This window comes from Ovis aries, chromosome 12 (assembly GCF_016772045.2).
Source record: "Ovis aries strain OAR_USU_Benz2616 breed Rambouillet chromosome 12, ARS-UI_Ramb_v3.0, whole genome shotgun sequence".
In the NCBI taxonomy this organism is placed as follows: Eukaryota; Metazoa; Chordata; class Mammalia; order Artiodactyla; family Bovidae; genus Ovis; species Ovis aries.
The window spans coordinates 66,628,496-66,644,281 of record NC_056065.1 but is presented as its reverse complement, the minus strand read 5'-3'; the positions used below and the strand labels follow the sequence as shown (position 1 = coordinate 66,644,281).

Sequence of the window (15,786 nt, the reverse complement as noted above, 5' to 3'; positions counted from 1 at the left end):
AAAATTAACTACAGTAATTTTATGCTTTCTTTCCATTGTTCAACAAAAATATTGGTTACTAACACAGAATCAGTGGCTAAGGAGTCCATGCTTTGACAAGAGAGGGAAATACACTGGGAAGAAACTAATAGTTTTACAGAATTTTGTTGTTTTCTGTCAAACATCAAATTAATTTTATCAAAGTATAGTTGATTTACAATGTTATATGCTTCTGCATACATTCAGAAATATTTAGCAAAGTGAATATTTCCAGGTTTTAAATAGCTTTTTTTTTCTTGAAATATAAGGAAAGAATTTCATAGATGACAGCTGAATGGATAAGATTAAAAAAATCAGAATAATCCCATAGAAATGCAAATTATATTCTTGGTATCTGGGTTCAGAGCAGCTAATAGTTAAAAATATTAATTATTTGATTCTTTTTTACTGAGAAGGAAATGGCAACCCACTCCAGTATTCTTGCCTGGAGAATCCCATGGACAAAGGAGCCTGGTGGTTCCTTGGGGAGCCATGGGGTCGCAGAGAGTTGGACATTGCTGAGCGCTAACACACACACTCTTGAATATAGTTTGAAGCAATCATAAGGTGTTTCAGATATTGTCATGTATTATACACTGGGGCTTCCCTGATGGCTCAGTGTAAAGAATCTGCCTGCCAATGCAGGAGATGTGGGTTCAATCCCAGGTTGGGAAGATCCCCTGAAGGACATGGCAACTCACTCCAGTATTCTTGCCTGCAGAATCCTACAGACAGAGGCGCCTGGCAGGCTACAGTCCATAAGGTTGTGAAAGAGTCGGGCATGACTTAGCAACTAAACAACAAATTATATACTGGGGAGAAGAAATACAGTTGTATTCAATCTGAGAAAAGTCAGTAAGTATTTCATCATTTTATTTTGCATTATTTTAATAGTGAGAGAAACAGTTTTTTTCACATTGATTCACCCTTCATGTTCTTGATTATATTCATCTGTTAGTCAAGTATTGAAGATACAATGGTAAGAAAGATAAAAAAGACATGAAGCTTGCTTTCATAGCACTTATATCTAAACAGGGGAGATAATTAAATTAGAATTCTGCAAATAGATGTGAAATGCACTAACGTGTAAGATATCTATTATTCAGGGAAGTCTGAGAAAGAGGTAAAAATAGACTAAAGATGGGAAGATTAGTTGCTTAAGACTGAGCATATATACAAGTCAAGGAAGGCAGAGAAAGGCTTTCTGGGTAGAAGATACAACACATGTCGCCCTTTTAGGAGATGGTGGCTTGTCACATCTGAGAAGCTAAGAGTAGAGAGTTTAGAGAGTGATGGGAACCATGCAGCAAGATGACGCAGGCAGGTACATAGTAGGCCCTGGTTGGCTACTTTTGTTCTTATCCTTAGTGATCCTGCTATCCTTCTCTAGCCCTGCTTAGGACTAATTTCCTTAGTTCTCAAGGTCAACACTAATGATTAGCCTCCCATTTTGACCTTGATTCTCTAGTCTCACTAGAGACTTGAATCCCAGTGTTCAACAGATGTCTCCTTGTTCTGTCTACCCAGTTGGGATCCTTCAAACTCTCTGTCAGATCCTGTAATCCAAATTATTTGCCTATTTGGACCTCTTCTGTCACTGGGTCCCTGGTACCACGAGGGACTGAGCTCCAAATGTCTCAGCTGAAATGAGACCTGTCACTGTGCCTACATGTTAAGAGTCTCAACATCGTTGGTGATCAGCGCCATGTTGAGGAGACGCATTAAGCAACTGAGCAAGGATGCTTGCTCTTTCAGCCAGCTTACATCCTATACATCTGTTCATGTAACTCCTTTCTGTCCCTCTGTCAAATGGGCCTTGTTGATTTTCAGGGATATTTAATTCCCAAAGCAACCTTAAATCTTTGGAATGTCCAATGTTATATCCATATTTCAACAGTGTGAAAATGTTCTTTTTGGTCTGGTTCTTTGAGATGAATACCCTTAATATTTTCCACCATTTCTTGGGACTCCAGTAAACTCTGAGGTCCATGAGTTCTAAAAAGCCAACTCTGTTCCTTCTGAATTGTTGTATCTCAATATCTAGCCATATTGCGTGACTTGAAGGATAGTAGTTGAACTCCCCCTAATCTTTTCCCTTAAATTGAATTTTCCCTATCTTACTGTCTATACTCATGTTATCTATATTTCAATCTGTGAAAGAACAGCCTCCAATCGTGTATTTCTATTAGCTATTCAGTTTCTCCCCCACCCTCATTTTTCTGCCTGGAATCTCAGCCTGGTTTGCCCACTCTTCCTTGCCCTTTTTAGTCCTCAAGCCCAGGACTCTATTTACAGCTGGGGGAAGACTATATCCTTTTATAAAAGGAGCCTAGAAGGGGGCAAGTAGAGACTAATATACAGCATGAGCTTTGGCGCAGAGCTGCATCAATTCTTCCATCCAGTTGTTGTCATTGTTTAGTCTCTATGTTGTGTCCCGCTCTTTGCAACACCACGGACTGTAGCCCATGAGGCTCCTCTCTCCATGGGATTTCCCAGGCAAGAATACTAGAGTGGGTTGCCATTTCCTTCTCCAGGGAATCTTCCCAACCCATGGATCAAACCTATGTTCCTGCTTGACAGGTGAATTCTTTACCACTGAGCCACCTGGGAAGCCCCTCTTTCACCCAGAGTTGGCACTATTTTGTAATTTGAGGGCTCAGAGTGGATCTAAATGTGGTCCTGCCAAAGTCTAATGTAGTTGCTTACCTGGACATACTTGTATATTACATCTGGATACCTGAGTAGCATCGCCTGGGCAGGGGCGACCACTTTTAGATGGTATTGGATTGTTGCACAGCCGTTTTCGTGTCTTTTCACCTCCTCCACAAGAGGTGGAACACCAGCTCCAACTATGCCAGTTTCCCCAACTTCCATCCACTGTGAACAAGAACGAGATGGTCAATATTGACAAATGGGTTATAAAATCTACCCCCAGGGTGACTCCACCTATACAGCTTTCAAGACCTGAAACGATGGGGCTGCTACAAGGAGCACTGAATGAAAGGCTTTACTTGTTCTGCTGCCAGGGGTTGGGAAGCTCACCAGGACACATGTCCGTGTTGCACCTCTGGATCTGGGAGTCTGGGCCCCCACAAGCTCTTCCTCCATTGGAGGGATGAGGGTTATCACATGTGCGGTACCGCCGCATCTGCCCCCCATTACATGTCCGGCTGCATATTCCCCAGCCACTCCAAGGACTCCAGTTACCATGAGCTACGACACAGAACCATTGGAGAAGTGGTAAACAATGACATTCATCCAAAGAGTACAGAAAGACTCTATCCAGGAAGTGAAAAGAAACACCCAGATCTAAAAATAGGCATCTTCCAAAGACAGGTGGTTTAGCTGTTGGTCTGACTGGAAACTGGATATACATTCCAGTGACTGTGCAATTCCATTTAACCTGCATAAACAAGGCTGAGTGCCAAAGCATTGATGCTTTTGGATTGTGGTGCTGGAGAAGACTTAGGAGAGTCCCTTGGATTGCAAGATCAAACCAGTCAATCCTAAAGGAAATCAACCCTGAATATTCACTAGAAGGACTGCTGAAGCTCCAATACTTTGGTCACCTGATGCGAAGAGCTGACCCCCGAAAAAGACCCTGATGCTGCAAAAGAGTGAAGGCAAAAGGAGAAAGGGGAGGCAGAGACTAAGATGGTTAGATAGCATCATTGACTCAATGGACATGAATTTGAGCAAACTCCAGGATACAGCAGAGGACAGAGGAGGCTGGCGTGCTGCAGTCCAAGCGGTCGCAAAGAATCAGACACAACTTAGTGACTGAACCACAACGAAGAGAGTTTTCCAGGAGCTGGAGGATAGGAATGAGAGAAGGTCTCTGAGGAGTCAAGCTATAACATTCAGGATACAATGAACTGAAATGTTGCTAGGGTCCACACTTCTAGCTTGGGTGACTAAATTAAGGCAGAGAGGCATCTGCTTGCTTCTGTTAAGGAAGCATCACCAGTTAGTGTGGAAGGATGCCCTAGTCCTTGCACTCTGCAGCTGGTCCTATAAAGAACATGAAATAGGATATAACCTCTGCCCATATAAATCAGTGGGGTCTATGGTATTATATAGACACAACAGCAACCACGCAACATTTTGACATTTTAAACCAATGGCAGACAAATCAAGTAACAGACTGCTGTAATTTTAAGGACCTAAGGCCATAATGAAACTTGAAGAAAGTATAATGTTGACTCACTATTTCCAACACTCACTTGGACAAGAGTCACTATTACAAAAATCACTCTGGACATCACTCCCTTCACATTTGTTGCCTCCATACTGGGGAGCAGGATCAGAGCAGTCCCTTGTTCTCTGCCTGGCGCCACCTCCACAGGATACAGAACAGGCACTCCAACTGGTCCAAGTGGCCCACTTGCCATCGACTGGGTTAAAGAAAAACATATGTGCTCTGTTACTACTTAGAAACGATCAAGTTAAACCCTGCACATTGATAGGTTGAGTGATGATCTTATTGATACTGATTTTTTTTTTAAGTTTCTATTTTGTATTGGAGGATAGCTGATCAACAATGTTGTGACAGTTTCAGGTGGACAGCAAAGGGACTCAGCCATACATATACATGCATCCATTCTCCCCCAGACTCCCCAGCCATCCAGGCTGCCACATAACATTGAGCAGAGCTCCCTGTGCTATACAGTAGGGCCGTGTTGGTTATCCACTTTAAATATAGCAGTGTGTACATTTGACATTGATTGGTAATGACATACTCCCTAGATAAGACCTAGAGGTTAAATTATTGAGAGTACAAACATTGTATTTGTCTTACTTGGGCAGTGTCTTTCATTGCAAACTTGCATCTGTGTTTCTGCTCCATCACAGTACGATCCAGCAAATGACGGTGGTGGGTTATTGCAGAGTCTTGTTCTTGTTTGGGTACCTTTTCCACAACTTACGCTGCACGTCCCCCAAGGCTGCCAGGTACTCCATGCTCCGTGAACTACAAACATCCCAAGACAGAGTTTCAAGTCACAGAACCATGTTTGTTAGAAAAAAAAAATTATACAAATAAATAACTTGTAATGAGTTAAATTAGCCCAGAATAAAAAATAACTGAAATTGAACCAAAGCAAACATAACAAATGATGTTCTTCCCTTCCCCCTCTGGTTAGATTTTCATGAGAATTAGTGTCTATAGGGAAATTGAGAAGGCTACCTGATGCCAAAATAAATGCTTAAAATTATCCAAAGGGGCTCTTTTATTAAAATTAAATGTAATCAAACTACCATATGTAAATAAAGTTTGAGCTTATAAAGCCCTATTTTCTGGGGAAAGTGGAAGGAAACAGAAGCTTAGCTGTATAACAAATCTTGATGCAGTTATAGAGAACACAATTGTCTCCATAATGATAACTTGGCCCCCACACTGCAAGGCCACATCTTCAAACCTGATTCAGCTTCACAGTTAAAAATGTACTTGGACCTTTCAACAGCATGATGATTTGCACAGTTCTCTTTGAAAATTTTTCCCCATTACATAATGTTCATGGATTAAAAGTTCTAAATAACACACTCACCTGCTTCCTAAACAACAGAAAAAATTGACCAGTAGTTTCCAAGAAATAAGATTAAGGCCTTCCTTTTAGTAACTAACATATTACACCATCTGACCACAGGACTGGAACAACCTTATGTTTCCTTCCAGGTGTAGGGGCTGAGGATAAACATTATGGTTTCTCTTATGTATAAGTCAGTATCAGGTCATATTCTTGTCAAAAGGTATTTTCTAGATGTGGGGCTCAAAAAGCTTGTTGCCATGGTCACCAGGTTTAACCAAGATAGGAACCATAGGGCTTTAAGGTCCTGTCTAAATATTCTCTTACCAACACAACCTGTAAGTTGAGAAACAAGGAATAGAATTATCATTTGGTTTCTTTGTTTAGAAAATATTTCAAAACACATCTTGAATTTTCTTCTAATTAACTGGTGTCTAATTGAATTGACTACATATTCTTGTACTTTGTAGACACAAGAAACAGTCACAAATTTATTTCAGCTGACTAAACATAAAAGGGAAAGAAAGCCTTTCATTAAATGGCAAGTACTATTCAAGACTACTACTTTATTAATTAAACTCACTGATGTTCATAGTTATATATGGACTATGGCATTTCAAAATTCTGCTATTCCAACTGTTTTAATATGTCCTATTTTCAAGGGTGTTGGTTAATGAAAGACTTCATCTCTTATAAAAAACCCTTATGATACATGCATTTTGGGGGGGGATTACAACTGGGTGACATTTATTAATTTCTTATCTCTATAGATTCTATTCTGGAGCTTCCCTGGTGACTCATGGTAAAGAATCTGCCTGCAATGCAAGAGACCTGGGTTTGATCCCTATGTGGGGAAGATCCCCTGGAGAAGGGAATGGCTACCCACTTCAGTGTTCTTGCCTGGAGAATTCCATGAGCAGAGGAGCCTAGTGGGCTACAGTTTCTATGACATAAGGATAGAGGTTTTAGCTGAAGATCCTTTTAATTTTTTTAAGTCAATATAGCCATGAAATTAAAAGATGCTTACTCCTTGGAAGAAAAGTTATGACCAACCTTAGATAGCATATTCAAAAGCAGAGACATTACTTTGCTGACTAAGGCCCATCTAGTCAAGGCTATGGTTTTTCCTGTGGTCGTGTATGGATGCTGAGCGCCAAAGAATTGATGCTTTTGAACTGTGGTGTTCGAGAAGACTCTTGAGAGTCCCTTGGACTGCAAGGAGATCAGCCCTGGGTGTTCTTTGGAAGGAATGATGCTAAAGCTGAAACTCCAGTACTTTGGCCACCTCATGCGAAGAGTTGACTCATTGGAAAAGACTCTGATGCTGGGAGGGATTGGAGGCAGGAGGAGAAGAAGGGGACGACAGAAGATGAGTTGGCTGGATGGCGTCACGGACTCGATGGACGTGAGTCTGAGTGAACTCCGGGAGTTGGTGATGGACAGGGAGGCCTGGCGTGCTGCGATTCATGGGGTCGCAAAGAGTTGGACACAACTGAGTGACTGAACTGAGAAAACCCTAACCAAAATTGAATTTCATGGCATGAAACATGGTAGAATTGAAATGTTTCTTTTATGTGAATGGAAGGATAGCAAAAATGACAGTATAAACCAGAGAAGGTATAAAATTTCATAGTATCTAAAGAATACAAAAGACAACAGCTATGGAGGAATTAGAACATTATGAAAAGTAAAATAGATGAATTTGTTATTACACTGCATTGCGGTTCTGATTTTGGAAAGGCAGGAGAGCAGAGACTCTAGAGCAGATACCCTGTGCCTGAATAACGACTCTGCCCTTACTAGCTGTGTGATCCTAGACGAATTACTTAGCATCTGGGTGTCTAGTTTCTTCATCTGCAGTATGTGGATAAGAAAAGAACCTACCTTACTAGGATGGGCATGAAAAATAATGAGTTGATAGTTGAAAAGTGTTAGAAAAGTATGAGACACACAATATCACCTAAGTGTGAGCCCTGAGCTAGTACTGCTATTCTTCACTCAAAGTTCTCAATGCTTTCAGAATGATACTTCAAAAAAGCTCAGTCTTTCAGCAATCCAATAGTATATCTTTAATAACTGATCATATGGCAACAGGATGGCCTACCCCAGAAGATATCAATCTTTTTTAGAGGGAAGACTGTCAGTTTAGAAATATCTCTAACTGAGGGAAGACAGTTCAGTTCAGTCACTCAGTCATGTCCGACTCTTTGCGACCCCATGATTTCCAGCATGCCAGGCCTCCCTGTCCATCACCAACTCCTGGAGATCACTCAGACTCACGTCCATTGAGTCGGTGATGCCATCCAGCCATCTCATCCTCTGTCATCCCCTTCTCCTCCTGCCCACAATCCCTCCCAGCATCAGAGTTTTTTCCAATGAGTAGGCCTAAAATAGCAATTTGTACCAGGAAGTGGAAGTGTTCATAGAATCATGGGGACAGGTCAAGAGGACACTGAAGATAGCCTCAAGGGATCTCCACTAACCAAGTCTCGGACAATTTGTGCATCATAATAAATGATGACAATTGTGCATTATAAATCACTGAAGGGAAGGGTATTTGAGTTCTTACTGATATAACTCAAAAAAAAAAAAAAAAGGGAGAAAGAGAGAGAAAAGTTTTTTCCTACAATGGAAAGCCAATAATAGATGTAGGAGATATGATTGAGTTAAAAGTAAAATGTCTTGTAAGATCATAGTAATAACTGATTTAAAGCAAAAATAAATCATAAATAGAGGCTAAAAATGGTAGGTAAAAGACTGATAAGAAACAAGATGTTTATGAAGTCTTAAAGTTTCCCTACAAAATGCTTATTACAAAGGTAAATATAGTAACTACACACTGGAAAAACACTGTTCACTGTTAAAGTGAACAAAGTTAACATCACCAGTTTGAGATGTCATGTGATATGATGTACTGAGAACACAATCATTTCTGTGATATGTCTGCCAAAATGCAAAATCTGAATCTAATCATGAAAAAATATCACACCTAAATGGAAAATTCTTACAAAATGATTAGCCTATAGACTTAAAAAATAGCAAGGCCATACAATGTAAAAAGTAGCTAAGAAATTGTTCCAATTGAAAGGGACTAAAGAGACATCAGGGAGGCCTGGCATGCTGTGATTCATGGGGTCGTAAAGAGTCGGACACGACTGAGCAACTGAACTGAAAGAGACAAGACACATTATGCAAGTGTGATCTTGGAAGAGATCATGGAATGGGAAAAAGAGTTTTTGAAGCATATATGACTGGGAAAAATCAGAAATAACAGATCCAGCAGGCAGAAAAACAATAAGGAAATGACTGAACTCAAGAACAGCAATCAACTAGATATAGTTGACGTCTATAGGCTAGTTCATCTGAGAACAGCAGAATTTACATGGTTCTCAGGCCTACATGGAACATTCATCAAGGTGGACCACATTCTGAGCCATAAAATACACTAACAAATTAAAAAAAATAGAAATTATATGATGTCTGCTCTCAGACCACAATGGGATCAAGCTAGAAATCAATAATAGATGCAAAATCCCCAAATATGTGGACATTAAACAACACACTACTAAATAATACAATTTCATGAAGAAATCTTGAGATATTAAAAATATTTTGAATTAAATGCAAATGAAAATACAACTTATCAAAATTTGTGGGAGATAGCAAAAGTAGTGCTTAGGGGGAAATTCATAGTACTGAATGCATATATTAGAGAAGATCTAAAATAAATCATCTACATTTCTACCTCAGGAAACTAAAAAGAGAAAATGAAATCTAAAGAAAAGAAATAGAGCAGAGATCAGTGAAACTGAACATAGGAAATCAATAGATAATAATCAATGAAACCCAAAGCCAATTCTTTGAAAAGATCAATAAAATCAGTAAGATTCTAGCCAGGCTAATCAAGAGAACAAGAATACAAATTATTAATATCATAAATAAAAGAGGAGGCATCTCTATAGATCCTATTTAAAAATATTAAAAGGAATTTTAATAGAGTTTGAACAACTCTATGTCTGCCAGTTTGACAACCTAGATGGAATAGACCAACTCCCTGAAAGACACAATTTGCCAAAAATCACATGAGAAAACAGTTTGAATAGTTCTATATCTATTAAAGAAATGTAATCAGTAACGAATAAACTTCCATAACAGAAAACACAGTACCAGATGGGTTTACTGTTGAATTTTACCAAACATATGTGGGAAAAAATGTACCATATACCAATTTTCTACCTTTTCTTTCAGAGGACAGAGCAGAGAGACTACTGCCTAACTCTTTCTATGAGGCCAGCATCACTCTAATACTAAAACCAGACAAAGACATTACAAAAAAGGGAAACTACAGGCCAATATCTTTCATGAACATAGATGTAAAAAGTCTCAACAAATATTATCAAGTTGAATCCAACAATGTATTAAAAGAAAACCTCTTCTGTCCCTAAGATGCTGACATACTCCCTGGATGAAAAAGACCATCTTAGGCTATGCCCATTTTGCAGTGGTATACACTGATAAAGAGTCCCATGGACGGAGGAGCCTGGGAGGCTGCAGTCCATGGGGTCGCTAAGAGTCGGGACGACTGAGCGACTTCACTTTCGCTTTTCACTTTCACACACTGGAGAAGGCAATGGCAACCCGCTCCAGTGTTCTTGCCTGGAGAATCCCAGAGACAGAGGAGCTAAGTGGGCTGCTGTCTATGGGGTGACACAAAGTCGGACACGACTGAAGCGACTTAGCAGTAGCAGTACACTGATAAATGTTTAACAGCCAGCTCTCTGGGAGTAGGGAGGAAACACTGATTTATCATCTATAGTTTTTATGATACAAAACACTCCCACCATGGTCCATATCTACCTATCAATGTGATGTCATGAAACTCCCAGTGGGAAAAGACACACGCTGTCAGAGGCTGGATCCAGAACACCACTGACAATATGCCATAATAACAGCTAAATTCAATCGGTTTAGGGGCTGAGAGATAACCAAAGAGAGTCTAAAAATCAGTAAGCCAACAGAACAGCGAGCAAGACTGCAGTAAGCCAATAGTTACTCAATAAAAACAGAAAGAAAAAAAGACACCTTGAGTTTTATTTTAGGACATGTACAAATATCTATATAATGAAAAGCTAAATGATATCATAGCTGATAAAATAATCTTGGCTTTTTAATTTTTTTTAGATTTCATAAAGAATATTTAATTTTTATAACATAATAGAAATTCTCAGCTGCAAATTAAGACACCCAAGATATAAGTGAATACGCTTAGGAATCAGATCAACTTGAATCAGATCAAATCCTTAATTCACTTTTTAGTAGTTATATAACCTCAGTAAATTATCATGTATTTTCTCATATCAAATATTTTATCATATAGTTTCCTGAATTGTACAATAGAATGCAATACCCAATGCAGAGGGTAACTATCTCATTTTTGTCAACATCCCTTTTTTAGACCATCTCAGGTAAAGTATCTCTTGCAGGTATGCTCTTTCACTTCAACTCTTCAGTTTGTTCTATATGCTTATTAGTATGCGCGTGACATTCTCCATTTACCATTCTAATCCTAGCAGTTAGAACAGTGCCTTGAACACAGACCGAGCGCTCAATAAATATCTGTTGGATTAATGAGTGATTTCTATTCCACAGGATTTCTTTCAGGCTGTCAAACAAGGAGCCTTGCCTCTCTTGATCCACTGTGGTTAAGTAGCCCAAGCTGGCTCTCAGAGCAGTATCCTTCTCCTGGACTCCCTGAGTTCAGAGGTGAGCCTGGGACCCACAAAATCAAGCAGTTCCTTCCCAGAGGCTGATACAAATTCTGAGAGAGAGGAACTCTTTTGTTCTGAGGCCTTAGATTCTAAGGCCCTTGTAGGCCAGGTACCACCAGTCATTTTTTCCACACACACAGTGTCTAATGAAGAATAAAGCCAAAGAAAGGAAAGCAGAGATGAGAGATGGAAAACACTCTGGTACAAACATTAGCCAAATTCTTGGATTCAATCATACCTGAAAATAGAATTTTCTATGGATGCTTAGTATTTAAGCTTGGTCTATTTAGATGGTCTAAATAGATGGTCTATTTATTTTAATTTAATTTCTGTCACTTTAATCAGAAAAAGCCCTAATATACCACACCTAGTATAGTCACTCAAAGAATCTTTGCCTCCAAAGAGGTTTTCCTCCAACTAATTGGCTATGGGGCAATTTTGCTGTGAAAGATAAAATAGCTGGTTGACAGGTTTCAACCAGTTGGCAGTGGTTTCATTTCCCTACTGACTCAGTGTTCCCATTTTTATATTATATACATCTTAGGTCTCATTAAGATCTATAGAGTGATGAGCAGATGTGATGGTCTTAGCAAAGTCAATAACTTATGTATAATGACTTGATAGAAAATACAGTGATAAGAGAACTTACTGAAGTGTGAAATAAGAGTATAAAGTCGGATTGCATACCATACTAAAGTGATATCATATCAGTTTGTAAATCCTTCGGTGAGCACAATCATCCCTCCCACCTGTCAAAAGCAAAGATTTACCAAGCTGTGGTGAATATAAAAGGGTAATGGCTAATTCATAGGATAGGGGCTTCCCTGGTGCCTCAGACAGTAAAGAATCTGCCTGCAATACAGAAGACCCTGTATTCAATCCCTGGGTTCAATCCCTGGGTCAGGAAGATCCCCTGGAGAAGGGAATGGGTACACACTCCAGTATTCTTGCCTGGACAATTCCATGGACAGAGCAGCCTGACGGGCTACAGTCCACAGGGTTGCAAAGAGTCAGGCATGACTGAGTGACTAACTGTAATTCATAACAGCCTTTAGGAGTATTAATTATTCCAGTATCATTTTTAGCTAATTTAGGTACTAAAGATTGGTTTCTAATGCTATCTTTGTCAAATTTATCACACAATATTAGAAGTTGCAGGCAAACCCATCAAGCTCTTCTTATATTCCTGCAAAAGGAAAAGGTTATGTGTTTCTTGATGAATATGTTTCTAGAAAATGGTAACATAATGTAGCCAGAATTGTGGTATTTGAGACAGAATCTGACTTAGAGAATTTGGTGAAATATAAGGACTGAGAATGGGATGGAACATTTAACTGTGGTCCAGGTATGTATGATCAGTTATATATGTTACATATATTGATAAAAAATAGCAGTATCCCTCCTCTGTTCATTTTACTTTCAGGGGACAGCTGAAAAGACTTAAGAGCAGATTTTTTTTACATCAGAAAGAACATATATCCAACATAAGATTCTGAGGGTTTCCCTAGTGGCTCAAACAGTAAAGAATCTGCCTGTAATGTGGGAGACCCGGGTTCAGTCCTTGGGTTGGGAAGATCCTCTGGAGAAGGAAATGGTATTATTGCCTGGGAAATCCCATGGATAGAGGAGCCTGGTGGGCTACAGTCCATGGAGTCACAAAGAGTTGGACATGACTGAGTGGCTAACACACTAAGATCCTGAATCATTGATGATAAACTTTGAGAAAGGAAGTACCTTTGTTTTCCAAGATATATCCCAATACAACTACGTGCATGCAAGCTCAGTCATGTCCGGCTTTGCCATCCTATGAACAGTAGCCCACCAGGCTCTTCTGTCCATGGGATTTCCCTGGCAAGAACACTGGAGTGGGTTGCCATTTCCTTCTCCAGGGGTCCTCCTGATCCAGGGATCAAACTCAAGTTTCCTGCATCTCCTGCATTGCATGTAGATTCTTTACCACTTGACCCATTGGGGAAGCAATACAACTATAACACGAATTTACACACATTTGGAATGTATTCAAGTATTTTCCAAAATATTTTCATTTTTAATTTTTCACAACAAATTGTTTAAAAACTTTGTTTTTAATTTTTCATCTTAATTATATCCTTTTAGATGTACCTTTATTTTCATTAATTTATCTTTTACAGCAAAATTGTCTTATGGTCTATTTAGTTGTGTGGCAATACTGCTTGCTTGGCAGCAAAGATTCTTATAGTGAAGACACCTAGAACCCTAAAATACCTATGTTGTTTCACAAAGTCAAAAATGACATGTAGATAAAGTCCTAAGCATGGTTCCTAGCACATGACATTTATTGAGTGAATGTAGCTAATGCTATTTTCTCCTCGCCAGCCATGTATTTCTGGGCAGGTCTTTAACCTCTCTAGGCTTCATTTTTCTCATCTGAAAATGAATGACTGGATTAGCTGTTATCTAAGATCTTCAACATCTCTAAAATTCTATTAATTTGATTGCATTTAAAAGATTAAAAATATACCACAGTTTGGAAATCTTTCTCATGTTCAGTTAAATCAGGTACTTGAATTAACACTAATTTAATGCCACACCCTCACATCCATGAGACAGAAGTGAAACATAGAGAATGTGTTCAAAGGTTGAGGCCATAACATCTCTTCTCAACAAAGAAGAAAAAGTAATTATAACTACTTTGTATGGGTCAAAAAGATGCAAGTTTTGCCCATCTCTGGGTTCTCACCTGGGCAAGGCCGAATGTTGCACATGATGGTTTCCATGGCAATCCCGTCACACGGCCGCCCACCGTGTTGAGCTGATGGATTATTGCAAGTTCTGGTCCTGGTTCGGTTGCCGCGTCCACAGCTCCTCGTGCATTCTTCCCAGAGACTCCATTCTGACCAGTTCCCATCCACTATCCAAAGGCGACACGTTAACACCATCAGGGACGTTTCAATCGAAAGAACTTATACTGAGACAAGCCATAGTTAGGGGACAGAAGTGGGTATCTATTGAACCACGTGCCTGTCTGTTGAATAAAGAGGTGTACCTGGACACGGCTTATGCTGACAGTTTTGCATTTCTGAATCCGATCCCTGGCAAGGCTTCCCCCCGTTGGCTGGAGAGGGGTTGTTGCACAGACGACTCCTCTTCTGGATCCCTTTTCCACAGGTGACACTGCAGGGTCTCCAGGCCGACCACTGGGAAAAGCCACCGGGGACTGCAAATAAAACACTATACTTGGTCTCTGTTATTGTAAATACAAAAATTGTAAGTCAGATTTCATGGAAGACATGCACTCGGTCTAGAACTGAACATAGAAAGGCTGAGAAATTGTTTATGGAAGCTCTTCTTTAGTGTAAAATTAAAACCGAAGCATCCGAGAAGCACTGAGCAGCTAACTAGAGTTTCTTCCTGGTTCCAGTCCTGATTCATTTGGACATGGCTGTTGAAAGAGTGAGCGACGAAGAGATTTATATGCTGTTTACCTTTTGGAAATATGTCATTCTTTGAAGCAAAACTATGCACTGATTTTTGATAATAATTTTAACCTAGTTTTAAAAACAAAATTCCATTTGGGATTTTGAATTATTAACGTGGTATTCTGCAGCTCTCATCTGTACTGTTTTTAATCTCTTCAGTTTGTAATGTGATTTTTGTCCTATCCCTATAATCTAGAAGTATCTTAAGGGTACAAGAGATGTGGGCTAAGATGCTGAATGGTTTTTATTGTTTAGATTGTCCTAGGTACTGTTTAATAAGAACATATCAGGGTAAACAAATATCACACTCACCCTGGACTATGACAGGCACTCTCACAAGGACAGAACCCATCAAGTTTCGAGCAACGCATTCATACTCAGATGTATCTTCTTTCTGAGCAGCAGCGATATGTAATGAGTTGTTGGACAACACATTAATTCGCTCATCCCAGAGGATAGAGCGCCCTTGACGGGACCATGTAATGGTTGGACGAGGCTCTCCAGTTGCTTGACAATTCAAGATGACTTTGCTGCCAGCATTAATAATAGTTTCTACTGGTTCAAGAGTGATAATAGGAGGACCTATGGAGAAAAGCACATGTTTTTTTAGTTTTTGTGGAATTATATTTACATTGTGAGTCATATTATATAATAACATTATTTAGAAAAAAACTGATTTTTTTAAATAAAATGTAGCTTCTCAGCTGTTAAGGTTGTAATTGCCATTGACAGAATGTTTTATTTAGTAAACGGTAAAAATTTTAAATGCCTAAGCAATCTAGCCTAGAGCATGGCCTCTGCAGTTGTGCTTTTCTGGATTCACATTCTGCCTCTGCTCTTTACTACCTTTTTGAATCACTGTGTCCTTAAAAATGGTGCCTAGCTCAGAGGATCTTGTTTGACTCAACTAAGATGATGCAAGCACAGATCTTCAACAAAAGACAAGAAGACAATATCATTAGTACTACTGTTCTTATTATTTTTGTTATTGCTTTTGTCTGTGTTTTACATGGTGAA

The 15,786-nt window shown here is 39.4% G+C and overlaps 1 protein-coding gene across 1 annotated transcript in view; it reads right to left on the bottom strand.

Annotated features, from left to right (window-relative positions):
• Nucleotides 1-15,786, bottom strand: part of HMCN1 (hemicentin 1) — a 552,382-nt gene that overhangs the window by 49,902 nt on the left and 486,694 nt on the right. Inside the window, exons 87-93 of the mRNA XM_004013873.6 lie at nt 15,082-15,351; nt 14,337-14,507; nt 14,031-14,201; nt 4,817-4,987; nt 4,242-4,412; nt 3,061-3,231; nt 2,725-2,895 (exon numbers count right to left, since the gene is read on the bottom strand). Of these exons, the coding sequence (XP_004013922.3) occupies nt 2,725-2,895; nt 3,061-3,231; nt 4,242-4,412; nt 4,817-4,987; nt 14,031-14,201; nt 14,337-14,507; nt 15,082-15,351 (1,296 nt within the window). The remainder of the gene's footprint in view (nt 1-2,724; nt 2,896-3,060; nt 3,232-4,241; nt 4,413-4,816; nt 4,988-14,030; nt 14,202-14,336; nt 14,508-15,081; nt 15,352-15,786) is intronic.